An 18,651-nucleotide genomic window follows, 5' to 3' on the forward strand; every position below is an offset into this window, starting at 1 on the left:
CGTGGAAAGACTCCTTCACTCCAGGCAACCAAGATTCGAGCCATGATGCAAGAGGCGCATGAAGATCCATCCAAGATCCTTGCCCATGTCTGCAGTTACGATGCTTTGAGTTCACGACTTTGCGAAGAGGCCGGCTTCCCTCTAGTCTTCCTTGCCGGATATGCCATGGCTTCAGCGTTTGGCCTTCCAGATACTGGGTATATCGCTTTCCAGGAAGTTGCTGCCAAGGTTCAAGAAGTTGTCAGGGAAGTCAAAGTTCCCGTCCTTGTGGACGGTGATACTGGATACGGCGGGCCGATGAATGTGAAGAGGACCGTTGAGGGGTAAGCTTGATCTTCGCTTAAGCCAGGAAGACATATGGTGATCATGCTGACATTGCTTGTGCAGCTTTGCGGCCGCGGGAGCTGCTGGCATTATGATAGAGGACCAATCTTGGCCAAAGAGTATGGCCAGTCATGCCCCGTGATGAAGAAATAGACTGGATCTAACAGCTATGCAGGATGCGGCCACACTGCTGGCAAGAGCGTGGTCTCTAGAAGTGAGGCTTATGCCCGATGGCAGGCCGCAGTCGATGCCAGAGACGAAGGGGTGGACATGTGGATCATGGCCCGGACCGACAGTCTCATCCACGGATACGACGAAGCTCTCACCAGAGCCCGAAAGGCGATTGAGATTGGAGTGGATGCCGTCTTTGTTGAGGCGCTCCCCGATCGCGAGACCATGGAACGACTTCGGAAGGACCTCGACTTCCCCGTCTTTGCCAACATTATCGAGGGTGGTAAGACGGAGAACTTGTCTGCGCAAGACCTGGGTAAGCTCGGGTATTGCGGAGTTGCGTATCCGTGGACTCTGGTTGCCGCAAAGCTGAAGAGCATCCGCGAGGCTTTAGAGGCGCTCAAAGGTTCCTTCACTGTTGGAAAGCCTCCGACGATTCTATCTTATGCTGAGGTTTGTGAGGGGGTCGGCTTCAACAAGTACTTCAAGCTTGAGGAGCGCTACCAATTTGAGGGGCGCACAAATGGAGCGAATGGACACCAGTGGCAGGACTAAGAGAAGCTCTCGGCTCCTCGGATCCACGGCCGACACCTTGTAGTCAAGAGTTAGTGAACTTCATCTCACCCTGCCTCAAAATTGTTTGACTTCGAATATCACCTACCAGGATAAGAAACTGTACAATTTGTGCTTCTCAGCAATGTGCATAGTGCTACTTCCCCGCAACATTGGCAATTGGGGGTCGACACTGGCCCAACTATTGACACAGGTGCCAGTGAATGGTGGTTCTCCCAGGAAAAGAATTGTAAGAGTCTCGAGATTCGAACCGATTGCAGCCTAATTGTGGCTTGTCGACGGCTTCTAGCCATGTTGGATTTGAAGTCTAGGTACTGTACGCGTATTTCCAATTGACGCTCATCTGACTTTTGTGTGAGTTGAGTTATTCACTGCCCAATACTAGAAATCATACAGGTGTTGACAGGTTTCATCCAAGCAGATACATGTAAAACCTGGGCTAGAACTCAACAAGAATGGTCCGAGCAGTTTGACAGGTGAGATAAGTACTTACCAGTCAGCCTGAAGGCCCATCATTGTGTTTGCGACTTCAATCGGTCGTGGAATACGGCCGTCGCGGCTCAGCCGGTCCAGGCAGTCGAGGGCGAAGCGTCGAGCGTCTGGGGGCGTGATGGAAATCTCAGCAATGACTGATAATGGCCAGATCAAGCATCTCGCCGTAACAGAGAATCGGTCTTCGGTGGTTTCTAGATACTCGCCACAACTGGCGAGTACCTCAATCACCAGAGTCGACATTTTCCGCATCGCGGCCTCCTGCATGGCAAAGTAGTCCGCAGTGGCTGATGTGGGACCCTGAAGGAGGCTCAAGGATGCTTGCATCCAAATAAGGTCGTTGAGAAACATGCGAATGATTCTCAAAGAGTTCCAGTACCGCAGCGCTCGAAGAGAAGGGTAGCGAAAAGACATTCCCTTGTATGTCATTGGTGCCCTCTCATATGGGTCCCTTGCCGTGAACCTCCATTCTGCCGAGACTTCTTGCCCAAGCTTCGCTGTCGCCGCGTCCAAACTAAGAGCTTCAACAAGGATCTCATGTCTCTCCGAGTCCTCCAAATAGGCTATCCTTGACCGTAGAGTGGCGACCCTGTCGAGAACGGGGGTGACTTTGAGGAAAGGGTCGTTGTGATCAAGATACGGCTGTGCTTTATCGTATAGCGCTATGAATCGGGTCGGGACTGGTGTTTTGCTATGCGCGCAACTCGTGCGGATGTTGTTTGCAGAGTGAACAAAAAGCTTGCGGCCGAGGGCAGTCTCAAATTGCCGACTTCCACGCAGGCGCAACAACTCTACGGATCCAAGCGTGTGCTGATTCCAGCTATCCATAGACTGCTGTCCGGAAAAGACGATGGCCTCGAACAGTCCCAGAAGAAGCACGGCAGCTAGAGTGCTATCCTCGACGGCAAGTTTCGGGGAGCTAAGTGCTTGATTCGTTTGGCATAGTGCGCTGGCGTATTGGACTCTAGCCTGCTTCATGAGTTTTGGATCCGATATCTTTAGCGACAGACTTGCAAAGCTTGCAGCCAGTATCGACGCGGACATGGCATCGCTTCCTGTTAGCCCATAAGGGCAGAGTTTAGGTAGATAATCAAATGGCGAGGTTGCTATGTAGTCGGTCATGAAATAGGTGCGGGCTAAATCCTCGATGGGCGACGAGATTGATCGATAGCGAACCACCTCACCGTCAGACGGTGGAGTTGAGGACGATGAGCTTGATGGAGACCAGTGATTGACCAAAGTCCCAACAGCCTGCCTTGGTGTGGCCGCCACGGTTATAGTACCGCTCGAACTTGCATGCTGCTTCTGCGCATCTGCTTCCGCCACCGATTGCGTTTGCTGCTTCGTTTTGGCGGCCAAACGCCTCCTGGGTTTCCTATTCTGGACCTTAAAAGCAGCGTTGGCGGTCTCGTCTCTAAAGTAGAATTCCGAAGGATCCCTGTAGCCGGGGCAAACTATCTGCTTTCGGGAGCACTGGGTACATCCGGGCTGCAGGCGATCACACTGTAGAACGAGAACGGAAAGAGACAATTGTCAGCCTTGGCTCATGTCCGAAGAGTGTGGTTCATGTTGGTTGTTATAACGCGCTGGACAACGGTGCAGAAGTGTGCGTGCCGTGGTGTCGTACAGACCGCCAAAGGGACTGACGGGTCGAGGCTCGGGGCTGAAGATACGAGCGGACCAGTCGGAGGGGGGATTTAGGAACAAGATGGAGTACGAACCCTGAGTCTTCCCTTGCGACAGGGGTAGCACGCCTCTGACGGCCGGCCCAAGAAGACCATTATCAGTTTTCGGTTGGACTGGGGAAAACGAATCGTGTCGGACGGTGGTGCGTAGGGACCGAGACACACTGCAGCAACCCTCAAGACAGAGACACACTGGCGATATCTTGAGGCAGATGGAGATGTGGTGTCGATACTTTCCTGATTGTGGCTGTGTTTGGGGGCCATCCTTAACGTCGAAAGACCGTCGGGATACGGCCGGAAAAGCGGCATAAAGTCGTACATCTTGGCATTGTCGAAACACGATCCCCATTTGGTATGGTCGTACTTTATGAACAAGCACAACTGGAATTCAGTCTTCACAACTCCACATTTTAAGGCTTGTTTTCAGGTGGCGCAACGGATCATTCAATTCAACTGGAACGCGAAGTTGCGGGGTCGAAAGATGTTCAACAGAGAAACAAATTTACGCCAAGCTCCTATCTATGGTATAAAGTACCAAACGCCATTCCGATATCCAAACACTAATCTCGGGAGATAATAAAGCCATTTTCAACAGGATAACAAGGAAAAAATGATAAACTAAAAGTACAAAATCTCAAAAGCCCAGAGAAGTCAGCAAGCCTGCCTGCGATTCCATCGTCGGGTGCTGAAGAAGTTGCTCGAGATCGAGGAACACGTCCAGGCTCTCATATATGCCCTTCAAAGCCACAGCGACGAGGTTGTCATTCCATACCTCGAACATGGAGGTAGGAGTTTCTTCTGACGATGTGTCTCGGCAATGTGCCTTGTGCAGCAAGCTCCACGCCTGATTGACAACGGCGCGTGCATGCTCGTCAGGATTCTGCATGTCGGAAGACGCGACAGACTCGTCCTCATTCCCAGATGGGCCGCCCGGCAAGAGCGGCGCGTTGTTCGCTCTGGTCTTCTGGCTTCGAGTGTCGGGCAGTGGTGCTTCCGAGTCCCAGTGGTGGCCGAAGTGCTCAATGGCGACACAGAGTGCCTGCAGGAGAGTCTCGGCGGTGTTGTGGTTGATCGTATTGAGGGCGTGGGTAAGCTCAATACTCAAAAGGCCTTCCGAGGGGCGGGAAGTAGTGATGATCCAGATCGCAGCAGCATTCGAGGTACCTCCCTTTGCGCTCAACTCAAAAGGCAAGTCAGGCGTCGTCTCGTTCAGCTCGGCGGCCAGTGGGATGTTCTGGTGCTGGACGATGGACGCGCCCGCGAAGGACGTCCGGGCTGGCCAAGACGTGGCTCCCGTGATGATGCGACGGAATCCAACGTGCTCGTGCTCCATGCTCTTGGTATGCTGAGCGTGAACGGCTTGTAGAAAGGCGCGCGTGCTGGTATCCTTCAAGATGTTGTTGACGCGGACAGGAGACAAATTGACGCAAGGTCCCACCACAGACTCGATGCCAGGAACCGGAGCGAAGCGACCGGACACAAGGCAACCAAAGACAACGTCAGAAAGACCCGAGTGTTGGGCAAGGACGATGGCCCAGGCGGCCTTGAGAACACTGGCGAAGGTTACGCTGGCTTGAGAAAGATTTGGCAAGGTCACAAGCCGAGTAATGTGGCCCTCAATTCCGTCATTGGCAGTGATGGCAGCAGGGGTGATGACTGGAGTCATTTGTGAGTTATCAAGGAGGCGTCGCCAGTATGACATGGAGTGCCGAGAAGGAAGAGCCTGAATACTGGAAGAGAACTTGGCGAATGAGACTTCGGGAGCTAGCTCACTACGCTTCAAGGCCTGAGAAAGCGTCTGAAGGAGAAGTGGGAAGGACAAGCCGTCGTAGTGCGTGTGAGCAAGTCTCATGACAAGTTGGGTTTGCGAGGCGGACTCGACGATGAAGAACTTGGTAGGAATCTCATCGGAACCCAAGCGACGGGCCTCGTCAGTTTCGATCAAGCGCGTCGTAAAGGAGACAACGTCATCCGACGTGACACGGAAGAACTCGAAAGCGGCCTGGAAGGAGGATTTGGAAGCAGCAAGCTGCCAGAGTCGGCCGTTGGCGAGCTTGAGCTTGGTGCGAAGGATCGAGTGATGCTGGACCAGTTGTGTGCAAGCGTTGCGGATGCGTTCATGACTGAAGCGATCGAGGAAGCGGAGGACAAAGTAGTTGACGAAGCCGCGGTTTCGGAGCTGAGAGAACTCGAATGCAAGAGCCTGGAAGTCTGATGCAGGTGTGATGTGGTACTCGGCTGGGCTGCTTGAAGAAGCCTGTGCCATGGAAGACACTTCGGTACCAATGGCGATGTTGTCAGCGGCGGCAACTTGAAGGGCCTCATCATCGGTATGCTCAGCGTCTGGGGTGAGATCTTGACTACCGCCAAGATCCGACCACTCATCTGTTGAGGACGACCCGTCTGTGCGATCTTCCTCTCCTTGGAGATGGCGACACAGACTGGCCAACACGGGGTACTTGAAGACATCAGAGACACGGAGCGTGAGACCACCCTCAGCCAGGATTGGCACCAGGCGCATGGCTGTGATGGAATCACCTCCAAGACGGAAGAAACTGTCCCGGATGCCAATCTTGCTGGTATCAAGTCCAAGGACTTGTGCCCAGGCAGACACCATGCTCCTCTCCAGAGCAGAGCGAGGAGCTTCTTTGACACCTTGAACACCACGAAGAAGTTCCAATTGCTCGACAGTAACATCTGCAACAATGGCTTGTAGCCTGCGGCGATCGACCTTGCTCGACGAGGTGAGCGGGATTGAGTCGAGAGGGATGTAGAGCGTGGGAACCATGTAAAGCGGCACTGCATGAGACACCTCCACTGTTGCCTTCGACCAAGACTGCGCGAAAGCCTTGACAGCTTCGCTGTCGAGCGGGAGCATGGACCCAAGGGAGTTGCCCGATGCTCTGCTGCTCGAAGGCACGACAAAGGCGATCAAGGCCATAGAGTCGTTCTTCTGCTGGGGGAAACTGACGATGTCGGCAACGACGTGGCATTCAGGCAGAGCGCGACGCATATGATGTTCAACTTCGCTGAGCTCAATGCGCTGGCCCCTGAGCTTGGCCTGGTTGTCCTTTCGGCCGATGAACAAGATGCCACCGTCTGAGTCGTATCTCACAATGTCGCCAGTCTTGTAGAAGCGTCTGGGCCTGCTGCCAGGACTAGGGAGAGCTTGAGTCCAGGCAAGGTCCTGTACGAAGGCGGCGCGGGTCTTCTCTTCTTGGTGAAGATATCCGCGAGCCAGGCATGGTCCTTCGATGAGAAGCTCTCCAGGCGCACCAACTGGTGCCAGCTTGTTCGGATCTTCGGGGTCCACAATCCAGCAGATACAGCCAACACCTCTTCCGATACGTCCAGGCTTGTGGTTGCTGGACTCCAAGACGCATACAACGGTGCACTCGGTCGGGCCGTAGCCGTTGCTGACACGGCGGCCCTCCCATCGCTGGATATCTGAGCTTGTCACAACCTCAGCACCCAATGCAATAGCCTTGATGGCCGGGACCTCCTTGGGACGAAGGAGAGAAGCAACTCGAGGTGAGAGAGCAGCAAAGTTGACACCATACTTCCGAACTGCAGCGTTCAGGTCTTCGGAAGCTTCCTCCGACGATGGAATGCAGACGCAGGCCCCGGCCAGCAGTGTGCCGAGTACCTCGAGCACAGAGGCGTCGAAAGTGTAAGAGGCGAACTGCAAGACTCGACTCTCGGAAGTGATTCCCATGGCGGAGCCGTGGGCCAAAGTGCTGGAGGCTGTAGCAGAATGAGACACCATTACTCCCTTTGGCACACCCGTGCTGCCAGACGTGAAGACGACGTACGCCAAGGAGTCGGGTAGAGACACACTGTGGCCAGGTGGCGGCGTGGTCTCTTTCTCCTCCGTCGAGTACTCAAGCGATGCTGGGAAGACTGGAGTAACAGGGAGATTTGCTAATGAAGGAAGTTTTGCCAGCTCCGGTGAAGTGAGAAGGACGCTGATTTTAGCCTCTTCGACGATGAACTTGAGACGACTTTCAGGCTGTGCAGCATCCAAAGCAACGAACGCACCGCCGGCTTTGAGGATACCAAGCATGATGACTGGAACCCATTTGGACTTGCCGTGGCTAAAGGCAACCACAGTCTCGGCGCCAATGCCGACTCCAATGCCGCGGAGGCGATGGGCCAAGCCATTGGAAAGTCTGGTCAAGTCGGCATATGACAAGTCACCGTCCCAGGCACTGACAGCGGGTGCCGAGGAGGGATTGCGACCGATGATGGTGTACACAGCCTCTCGCGCTCCAGCAGGAGGACCTCGAGCGTTCCATGCCTGAATTTGAGACAAGTCTGACTTGCCAGCTAGGTTTAACGCCGAGATGAGAACGTTGGGGTTCTGGTCGAGGAGTGAGGCGGCATGCCCGATCTGGTGCAAGATGCGGCGCATCTCGGGGGGATCAATAATGCGACTGTCGTAGGTGGCAGACAGTTCAAGCTCATTGCCCTCGACCGTCGCTTCAATGCCTAGTGGGTAAGTCTGAGGAGAAGCAGTCTCATCGCTGCTTGAGGCGTGGCTGAGCTGGTCACCAAAAAGACTCTCGCAAGCAGGGCTATCGTCGTCTCTCTCAGGCTGGACGACGAAGATGCTCTGGAACTGGCACGATCTCTTGGCCGACTCGCTGATCTTGGCAATGTTGACCAGACCCATCTGCTCGAATGGCATCATCTCCGTGGCCTGGCGCTGGGCATTCTGGAGGAGCTCCTGCGCTGTCATATTGGCATCCCAAGACAACCGGACTGGCACAGTCGTGATAGTTGGGCCAACAATGGTCTCAACACGGGGGACAGGGACATTGCGGCCACTCAATGTCGTGCCAAAGACAACATCAGAGGAACCGGTGTATGTCCCGACGACGATGGCATATGCTGCACGGAGGAGAGTCGAGACAGTAACTCCATCGCGTTGTTGTGATCTCCAAGACAGATTCACCTTCTCGGACCTGTCGGCGCGGAATTCCAGAGAAGCTCCATGTGGAACCGCCGGGAAAGGAGAAGCGCCTGCTTCGTCAAAGTAAGACTTCCAGAATGACTGAGCAGCGGTGGCATCGACTCCCTGGATGTGCTTGATAAATGTGTTGAAAGCAGGAGCCTCAGGGAGCATCACTTCCATGTACGCTGTGGCCACGGCTTCTTTAATGATGGGCATTGACCAACCATCGTACATGGCGTGATGAGCAGTCCAGATGAAGATGGCATCGTCGGCCGGGTTGGTCGGCAATACAAGACCATACCTGCTCAGAGCCGTACCTAGGCCCATTGTCTCTTTCTCGTCTTGGGCAAGGTACTCCTCCAAAGAGGACGCCGTGCGCCATCGCATTGCCTGTTTTGTGCTGATCACGGCCTGGAGAGTTCCGTAGGTATCCAGATGAACGAGTTGGGTGCGAAGAATGGGGTGAATGTTTGCGACGTACTCCCACGCCTTTTGGAATCTGCTCACGCGGACACTCCGGAGGCGGAAGATCTCACGAACGATGTAAGACCCCTCTTCCTTGACCGAGAGTGAGATGAGACCTTGTTGAAGCGGAGTGCAAGGATACAAGTCCTCGAGGGCTTCAGGGGCCACACCGCACTGCCGGGCAGCCTCTTGATGCATGAGAGTGTCGTATGCTGGGATGAGAGAAAACGGTGGAATGACTTCAATCTCATCGCTTTCGTTGCTACTGCACCGGCAAAGGTTGGCCAAGACGGGCGTCTGGAAGATGTCCGACACAGTGATGGAGATGCCGACTGATCGCGCAGCTGTGACGAGCTTCATCGCAGAAATGGAGTCACCACCGAGACGGAAGAAGCTGTCATTAATGCTGATACTCTCAGGATCCAGTTGGAGGACGGTTGACCAGGCGGATTGCATGCGCCTTTCAACATCGTTTCGAGGTGCAACCTTAGGCCCGTCGCCTGTTGCTCCACGCTGAAGGGCTCGCAAGGTGTCGAGGTGCTTGTGGGGGATCTTGGCTGCGATGGCCTTGAGTCTTTGCCGGTCCGTCTTTCCGGAAACCGTGAGAGGCATCTTGGAGATGGGGATGAAGATTGAAGGGACCATGTAGGGTGGCACTGAGCGAGCCAGCTCAGCGACAGCGGTCGAGGCAGCTTCTCCGACCTGCTTGAGTGAACCAGCGCTTATGCCAGCGTTGCTCTCAATGTTCACGTCGACGCCTTCAAGGACGACAAAGGCAGCGAGGGCTTTGAGCATGCCGCTGCCAGCCTTTTGCTGCTGAAGATCGACAATGTCTGAACGTACAGTGGCCGACGGGAGAGCACGGCGAATGTGGAAGTCAATCTCCCCAAGCTCGATCCTCTGACCACGAAGCTTGACCTGTGTGTCCTTGCGTCCGAGGTAGATGAAGGAGCCGTTGCTTGTCTGCCGCACCAAGTCACCCGTCCTGTAGAAACGGCGCGTTACCGAGGGCTCGTCGCTGGTTGCCCAAGCTGGATTGAAGATGAAAGACTCTGCCGTGCGCTCGGCATCATTCAGGTAACCAATGGCAAGACTAGGTCCTTCGATGAGGAGCTCACCAGCACACCCGATTGGTACCAGCTTGTCGATATTGTCGGCATCGACGACCCAGGCACGACAACCAACAGCGTGGCCGATGCGACCACCGTCCCGAAGATCAGGATTGACGACGCAAACGACAGTACACTCTGTAGGCCCGTACCCATTCTGGATGCGACATTGGCTAGACCAGCGTGAGATATCATTGTCGGTGACTTGTTCGGCGATGAAAATGATGGAGCGAAGTGAAGGCGTGTCCTCTGGGGACAGCAGCGCCAGAACGGACGGAGTAAGCATGATAGTGTTGATGGAGTAGGAGTTGATAGCTGCTGCGAGATCATCCACACGCTGAGCATCTGAAGGCATACAGATACAGCCGCCGGTAGCAAGCGTTGTGAAGATCTCAAAGATGCAGGCGTCAAATGTCAGGGATGAGAACTGCAACGTGCGACTGGAAGAGTCGACCCCGAAGCGCTCAGCATGAGCCGTCATACTCGAAGATGCCGCGCGGTGACTGATCATGACACCCTTGGGTACACCGGTACTGCCAGAAGTGAAGATGACGTAGGCAAGATCTTCAGGCGATGAGATGACTCCCTTTATGAGGGCATCACTACCAGAAGCTCTGTGCCGCTTGACGAAGGGAGCAGCGGTGTCTGCCAAAGCAACAAGTTCCGAGGTGCATACGACGTTGGGTGCATTCTTGGAGAGTCTAGTCAAGCGCTCCTCTAAGCCCTTGGAAGTCAAGACAAGACGAGCCTTCGATAGCTTCATGATCGTTGCAAGTCTGTCATCCGGCTGGGCTGGATCAAGAGCAACAAAGGCCGCGCCAGCCTTGAGAATGGCGAGTGCTGAGACGATGGCCCATCGAGACTTCTCAAAACACAACAGGACCATCTCGCCCTGTCCACTACTACCGACGCCGACGCTACGAAGCCGACCAGCGACTTGCGACGATGCCGACTCAAGTTCCGCGTACGTCATCTCTCCGTCCCAGGCGCTGATGGCAGGGCGTGTGGCATTGACGACGGCGGCCGCTCCCACAAGGTCATGCATAGTCTTGTGGATTGGGTTGACTCGTCCCTCGTTCCACTTGATGACCTGGTCATGATCAATTGGATTGATGAGATGGAGATCACTGACTGGCTTGTCAAGGTTCTCAGTCTCGACAAGTTGAGAGAGAATGTGCTTGAATTGTTGCGCCATTCCAGAAACGAGGAAAGAATCCAGTAGCTTCGGGTCGTAACTCATCCGAAGGGTAACTGTCTTCGATGAAGTCTCTATAACACACTCAACCAACAATGGCTGGGTGGTGAACTGGGCTGAAGTGTCTTCGGAAGCGTCATAGAGCTCCATGATGTTGGCGACGGCTTCATCTTCCTCACTGTCGTCCTGTTGGACGACGAAGAGGGTACCAAACTGACAAGCAGCTTGGGCATCCTCATGGAGACGAGAGATGTGTTGCAGACCTGTCTGCTCGAACGGGATCATAGTTGTGGTATCTTGCTGGACCGACTCGAGCAACGAACGGATAGTGGTGCTTGCCTTCGAATCCCAGCGGACACGGATGGGGACAGTAGCAATGGTTGGGCCACTCATTCGATCGATGCCAGGGACAGGTGCGTTACGGCCGTTGACTGTCATGCCAAAGACCACATCCGAATCGCCGGTGTAGCTTCGCGTGAGCAGAGCCCAAGCAGCGCGGAGAATGGTAGACGAAGTGATGCCATCAATGGCGTTGACAGAGAAACCCATACTCTCATCGTGTGTTGCACTAGGTTGGGCAGTCTGGTTCGGGAGTAGTGAAGCAGGGAATGTGGTACTCGGCCCCTCGAGGTAGGACGACCAGAAGGAGTCTGATTCGGTCTTGTCCAACCCGTTCAGGTGCTTGATGAAGGCATTGAATCCTGGGATATCCGAGTCTCCACGCGAGGTCTTGTTGTACGCCTTGGAGAGGTCGCTGAGGAGAAGTGGGAGTGACCAGCCATCGTATATGCAGTGGTGCAGCGTCCAGACGAAGAAGAATCGATCGTAGTAGGGGATAATGGCGTATCGGCTAAGAGGCGCCCCAAATTCGACTTCACGAGAATCGTCGTGCGCGATGTAGTGGTCAAGATCGATGCTGGTGTCCCAAGACAATGACCGAGTGGTGATGGCTTGATACATGTTGGAGCCGACACTGACAATTCGCGTTCGCAAGATTGGGTGCGCCTGGACAACCTGCTCCCAAGCCTGATGGAAGTCGGCCATGCGTATATCAGTTGACAGCACCAAGACTTGACGCATGATGTACGATCCGTGCTGCTTCGCCGAAAGCGACATAAGTCCCTCCTGAAGGGGCGTGCAAGGATAGACATCTTCAACTTCCTCAGGTCGTACACCGCATTGCTTGGCTGCCTCGACAATGATTGATTCCTTCTCGCTTTGGTCAACGAGAGAGAAAACAGGAATCTTTTCGATCTGAGACGGTTGGGTACTCGCGGCAGCTTGAGAAGCCAGATCCCTCAAAATGGGAGCGCGGAAAACGTGGGCAACTGAGATGTGAAGACCGAGCTGTCGTGCAGCAGGGACCATCTTCATGGCAGTAATCGAATCTCCGCCAATTCGGAAGAAGTTGTCGTCGAGACCAATTGTCTCAGCCTTGACGCCAAGAACTCCAGCCCACACCGCCTGCATATTGACTTCAGCTTGGGACTGCGGCTGCTCCTTGATATCCGAGGTTCCCTGAAGCAGGGCGAGATCTTCAGGACTCAACCCTTGGGCGAGTGCACGAAGCTTTCGGCGATCCGCCTTGGCTGAGATTGTCAAGGGCATCCCGTTCATGGGAACAAACAGAGTTGGGACCATGTAAGCCGGCAGCGAGCGCGAGAGATCTGCGATGAGCTTGGGTCTGATGGTAGCCAGCTTCTCGACAGTCGCAGCATCCAGACATGTGGTGACTTCGGCAGACTGCTCCTCGTCGTTGGGGAAAACGATAAATCCGACGAGGGTGTCTGGAGCTTGACTGTTGGCTTGCATCGTGGCGATCTCGGCAGATACATCGAACTCTGGGAGTGCCTGGGCCAGTTGATGCTCAATTTCACCGAGCTCGACGCGTTGACCTCGGAGTTTGATCTGCGTATCCTTGCGGCCATGGTAGAAAACGGCACCCTCGTCATTGGCATGCACAAGATCACCAGTCTTGTAAAAGCGACGCCGTCTTCCGGATCCGTCGTTTGACCAAGCCGGGTCGAAGATGAAGGACTTCGCGGTGCGCTCGGGATCCCCGAGATAGCCACGAGCAAGGCCCGGCCCCTCGATCAGAAGCTCACCCGGCGCACCGACAGGAACGAGCATGTCGTGGTTGTCAGGATCAACGACCCAAAGGTTGCAGCCGACACCTTTGCCGATGGGGGGCTCCTCGTTGCTGCGTCTGTTGAGAGGAATAAGGGTAGATGTGACAGATGCTTCGGTACAACCATATGAGTTGAGGAGATTGGTGCTCTCAGGCCACCGGCTGACATCGCTTCCGTGGGATCGATCGCCTCCAAGGATGATGGTCTTGAGGGAGGGAACCTCTTCAGGAGTGAGGAGGGAAGCAACCTTGGGGTTGAGCTCGGCCCAGTTGGTCTTGGTCCGACGGATCTCACCGGCTAGGTCGTTGATTCGTGATGCTTCCGACGGAATGTGGAGGGTAGCGCCCGCAAAGAGCGTACAGAAGATCTCTTCTGAGCTGGTATCGAAGCTGTAGGAAGCGAATTGCAGGACTTGTCCGTCGGATCGTAACCCGCTGTCACGACCAAACTCATACATGGCGGAGCAGAAGGCCCAATGCTCCGTCACACATCCCTTCGGAGTGCCCGTCGACCCAGATGTAAAGATGACATACATGGCGTTGTCTGGGCTGCCATTCGGCAAGGGCCTTCTGGGGAGTGGCAGCTTCAGGATCGAAGCATCACAGACGACGAGAGTGTTTACACAACCCGATGGGAATAGTGACTCGGTCGAAGGTGCCACGACGGCAACCTTGGCGCCGAGCTGCCGAACAATGACCTCTTTCCTGTCAAGAGGATGGGAGGGCTCGACGACAGCAAAAGCGCCGCCAGCCTTCAAGACACCCAGCATCGCGACAACAGCCCAGATGGACTTCTCGAAACAGATGGGGACCAATATATCCGGGCCAACTCCGAGGGCATGGAGATGACCTGCAAGGCGGTCCGAGGCATCGTCAAGTTGAGCGTAAGTCATCACACCGTCCCAAGAGCTAAGGGCGGTATGAGTCGAACGCAGTCTGGCTTGGTGGCGGAATAGGTCATGAGCCTGTCTCCTGACAACCGCCGGCGGTATCGCGTTCCACTCCTGGATCTGATAAACATCTGCATCGGTGATCAGGTTCAGAGAGGAAACCTGGGACTGGGAGTTGCTGCTTAGGTACAAGACCGTCTGCTGGAAGAGAGTGACGATTCGCTCCAGTCGTTCCTCGTGCAAAACGCGGCTGTCGAAGGTGGCGATGACGCGTAGTTGATGCTTATCCATCTCACACTCAATGGATAAAGGATGGTCGTCGTATTCTGATGACTTGTCACGATCCTCGATACCAAATACTTCTTCCAGTTTAGCCTGGTCGGCAGTGGCAGGAGGCTGTACCAAGAAGAGACAAGAGAACTGGCATGCTCCCCGAGTATCCGAGCTGATGCGTGAGATGTTTTGCAGACCCGTTTGCTCAAAGTGCCGCATGTCGAACTCTTGGCGTTGAACGGCCTCGAGAAGTTCCATGATTGACATCTTCGGCTCCCAGCGAATGCGAACCGGAACAGTCGCAATGGTTGGGCCGGTGATGACATCGAGGCCAGGAATAGTCACGGGGGTATTTCTGCCACTTAAAGTGTTTCCAAAGATGACGTCCCGAGAGCCGGAATATCTGCCAGCAACTATAGCCCACGCCGTCTTCAAGAGTGTAGACGCGTTGAGACCATTCGTTGGCTTCCAAGTCCAAGGAAATTGGCGCACAACGGTCGAGTCAGGCTTGGGTGTGGATATTGAAGATGGGACCGACGGGAAGAATGACAAGTCTGGTCCATCGAGGTAGGTCTTCCAGAAAGTCTGGGAAGCCTTGGCATCGATGCCATTGAGGTACTTGATGAAATTACCGAAAGGGGGAGAAGGGGCGATGTTCTGACCGTTATAGGCCCTCCAGAAAGCGTCTTGGATGATGGACATTGACAATCCGTCGTAAATGGAATGATGAACAGTCCAGACGAAGACAGGGCTCCTCTGCGCCCCCGATTCTACGTCGATCAAGGCATAGCGGCAAAGTGGCGTACCGAAAGTCATGGGATGTTGCGCGTCTCCGGCCAAATACGCATCCAGGTCGTTTCCGAAGTTCCAAGACAAAGGACCTCTGACCACAGCCTGGAGCATTCCTTGGTCCGCGGTGTTGACAAGTCTGGTGCGGAGAATGGGATGTGCGAGGGCCGTAATGTTCCATGCCTCCTCGAACTGGAACATGTTGATCTGGCTGGGCAGGTTGAAGACCTTCCTGCTGATGTACGCCTCCGAGGTGTCATGCTTGGACGATAGTGAGATCAGGCCTTCTTGGAGAGGTGTGCATGAAAAGAGGTCTTCGATATCCGCGGGAGAGGTGTTACATTGCTGAGCAGCTTCCCGGCGTAATTCCAGAGCGGCATCGAGCGGGATGAGTGAGAATGGCGCCACCTGATCCTCCACCATTCCAGTCGATGCTTCTGATGCAAACTTGGCCAGATCGGAAAGCTTTGGGCACCTGAAGAAGTCTGATAGGCCCAAGGGCAGACCGATAGTTCTAGCCGCGCTGGCCGCCTTCATTGCAGCGATGGAGTCCGCGCCGAGCTCGAAGAAGGATGTGTTTTTTCCAATCATGGTGGGATCGATGTCGAGGGTCGAAGCCCAGACTGATTGTAATTGCTGCTCAGCTTCAGTCTCCGGGGCTTCAACAGACCCTTGAGCACCACGAAGGACTGCCAGTTGGCTCAATGATAGTCGCTGCGCCACCAGTCTGAGAACGCGACGATCGGTCTTCCCAGATACAGTGAGAGGAATCGAGGGAATGGGTATGAGAATAGCCGGAATCATGTAGGCAGGCAAGAAACGGGACAGCTCGGCTGCGACTCGCGTCCTGGCTTCTGCTGCGGCAGTGAGTTGTTGTTCGCTGGGCTGTTGTCCGTCAGATTCGGGGAACACAACAAAGGCCACCAGAGTAGCTGAACCCTTGGATGATGCCAAGTCCTTAACGACTTCAGCTACAGGCTCTTGGCCGGGAAGACTCTTGCCAAGGTGGTGTTCAACTTCGCCCAGCTCAATACGGTGACCTCTCAGTTTTACCTGAGTGTCTTTCCGACCGAGTAGAATCAGAGTTCCGTCAGCTTCATACTGTCCCAGATCTCCTGAGAGATAGAAACGAGCCGTGTTGCGATTTGGGAATCTGCCGCGCCATTTGGGCTCGTCGATGAATGCTCGTCTGTCGACGGGTCGGTAGTAGCCTCTGGCAAGTGCAATGCTTTCGACGAGGACCTCGCCAGGTATACCGATGGGTAGGAGGATGTCGTGGTTGTGAGGGTGGACAATCCAGATCTTGGCACCGACGGTGTGACCCACGTTCCGGTTGTCACTCTCGGGCGTCAATGAGAGTGTGGAGGTCTCCCAGATACCCATCTCAGTGCCACCATAGGTGTTGATGAGATTCAACTTTGGACTCAGCGAAACCACCTCCGATTTCCGCAGAGGCTCACCGCCTACAATGAGATACGTAAGAGAGGAGGCAATTGTCGGCTCGACCTGTGCGGCAACAGTCGGTGTGAGGAATGCATGCGTGACTTGAAGTTTCGCCATGCTGGCGTTGATGTCATCGACAACCTCCTGATTGTTGGGAATACATATGCAGCCTCCAGCGTACAGGATCGTCAAAGTCTCTGACATTGTAACATCAAAGGCGGGAGAAGCGAACTGCAAGCATCGGGTGTGTTGGTCGATGTGAAAGGGTCGAAGAACGTCTTTGATGCCGTTGCAAATGGCTTGATGCTCGTGCAGGACGCCCTTGGGAACACCCGTGCTTCCAGAAGTGAAGAATGCAGTCGCAAGAGCGGTAGCGGCCACCTGAGGGAGTGGCTCCGAGTCAATAGTGCTGGTCTCAGCTACTTGTGGGAGGTTTTCCATGATCTCGAGACCATTTCCAAATTCCGGCAGGGTCTCATCAACAAAGTTGGTGATGAGACACTTAGCAGAGACCTCATTAGCAATTGCAGCCACACGGTCTGCGGGAGCTCGAGGATCCACGGGGACAAAGACGCAGCCAGCTTTCAGAATAGCGAGCATGGCTACCATACTCCATCGCGATTTAAGCATCTTGGAGATGATAAAGGCGCCTTGACCCCATCTCTTGGCGACAAAGTGGCGGGCCACAGCTTCGGAGTAGTAGTCCAACTCGGCGTAGGTGAAGCTCCCGTCCCAGGCACAGATCGCCAAGTCTCTGGGGCGATGGAACGCGTGAGCAGTGACAATGGTATGGACACACTCTTGACTGTCTGATTGAGTGTTGTTGTTCCATCTAGAGAGCTGCGCTACCTCATGGAAAGGCAAGAGGTCAATCTGGTCAATCCCCAGATCTAAGTTCATGCTGGAACTAAGCAGCTGATGGCAGATGATTCGGAAAGTGGCGGCCACGGCCTCCATCTTCTGCTCGTGTGCTGCACCAGAGACATTAATATGGCACTGATTTGGTTCTTGACCAGACAGCACAAGTGTGTAGAAAAGCTGGAACGTGGTCAGTGACGCAGTACTACCATGGCGTTTCTTGATTTTACTCACCTCTTCGGGAGCAATGTGGGCGATGGAGGAAGTTAGCTCGTCCTCTGTGACGAGGAATCGGGTAGGACAATCGCTGAGTCTCAAGCAAACACTAGCGTCTTCCGCTGCGGCAGTTTGGCTCACTCGATGTAAGACGGCGCCCACCGTGATAGAATCAGGCCCAGTGTGCAGGTTTCGTATCGTGACATAATGGCCATCTTCATGACTGTCACTCTGATGCAAATTTGCCAGATTCACATCGTCGGAGTCTGTGTGCACGTGGCTTGTGATTGCCCATGCGGTTTTGAGAACGGAGTTGGGTTGTAAACTGAGCCTAGAACAAGCTTCCCGAAGGGCTTGGGATGAGACCACCAGCGTTTTCGAAGTAGACTTCATTTTTGTATAGTGAAAAGTAATGTGATAATACAGTCTACCAAAAGATTGTTGATTATTCGAATTAAGACAGATGGACTGGTAGAGTCAAAAACGAGGTTCATCGAAGAATACATGTATCATGCTACGGATTCAGGCTTGTGGTGAAGTGGCTTCATGCAATAATTATCCGAGTGATTGTACTTCCCGTCCCTTCCCGCCCTCCCCTAGTCAGTACCCTCTCCTCATGTCATATCGCAATAGCTGACACTGCCAAAACAACGCTCGGTGTTGATGGAAATTGAAGAGCGTGTTACCAGGGAGTCTTGGCCGCCGGCAACTCTTGCTCCAAGCCGAACAGGGCAATGCCAATGACCCTGCCCAAACCTTAAGACGGCAGACTGATCCTTTCGACGAGCAGTGCAGTCATCATTGCGCACAAACGCGAGGGATTGGAAGGAATCGAGAGCAGTCGCATTCGGGGTCCTATGACTCCAACTTCCTACACAAACTAAGTAAGCCCGTATGGATCGTGAGTCGTGACCTTGTTTCAATCTCCGGCATGTCACTGCGAGTTCCACTTTGGCTCCCAGGCTTATGTTATGTGTGGTGGGTTGATGCAATTCAGCGAATAGGAGACACTACACTCTTCGCCGAAAAGCAGGGTCACATCGCCCGTCGGCCTGGCTTTACATAACTGCAAGGTTCCGCGATGTT

The 18,651-nt window shown here is 54.2% G+C and overlaps 3 protein-coding genes across 3 annotated transcripts; 1 reads left to right on the top strand and 2 right to left on the bottom strand.

The window, feature by feature from the left end:
- Positions 1 to 45: 45 nt before the first annotated feature.
- N0V96_000999 (uncharacterized protein) lies at positions 46 to 1,050 on the top strand (the record flags this gene model as incomplete). Its single annotated transcript, XM_065756097.1, has 3 exons — positions 46 to 323; positions 388 to 443; positions 500 to 1,050. 3 exons carry the CDS (start codon positions 46 to 48, stop codon positions 1,048 to 1,050), a joined length of 885 nt encoding a protein of 294 aa, XP_065615337.1.
- A 507-nt stretch (positions 1,051 to 1,557) lies between these two features.
- Positions 1,558 to 2,604, bottom strand: N0V96_001000 (uncharacterized protein; the record flags this gene model as incomplete). The annotated part of the gene is made up of 1 exon (XM_053195340.2): positions 1,558 to 2,604. One exon carries the CDS (start codon positions 2,602 to 2,604, stop codon positions 1,558 to 1,560), a length of 1,047 nt encoding a protein of 348 aa, XP_053047310.1.
- A 1,275-nt stretch (positions 2,605 to 3,879) lies between these two features.
- N0V96_001001 (uncharacterized protein) lies at positions 3,880 to 17,561 on the bottom strand (the record flags this gene model as incomplete). The annotated part of the gene is made up of 3 exons (XM_065756098.1): positions 3,880 to 17,462; positions 17,505 to 17,529; positions 17,556 to 17,561. 3 exons carry the CDS (start codon positions 17,559 to 17,561, stop codon positions 3,880 to 3,882), a joined length of 13,614 nt encoding a protein of 4,537 aa, XP_065615338.1.
- Between the last annotated feature and the right edge of the window lie 1,090 nt (positions 17,562 to 18,651).

This window comes from Colletotrichum fioriniae (assembly GCF_027942845.1).
Source record: "Colletotrichum fioriniae strain IMI 355084 chromosome Unknown scaffold_1, whole genome shotgun sequence".
Lineage (NCBI taxonomy): Eukaryota > Fungi > Ascomycota > Sordariomycetes > Glomerellales > Glomerellaceae > Colletotrichum > Colletotrichum fioriniae.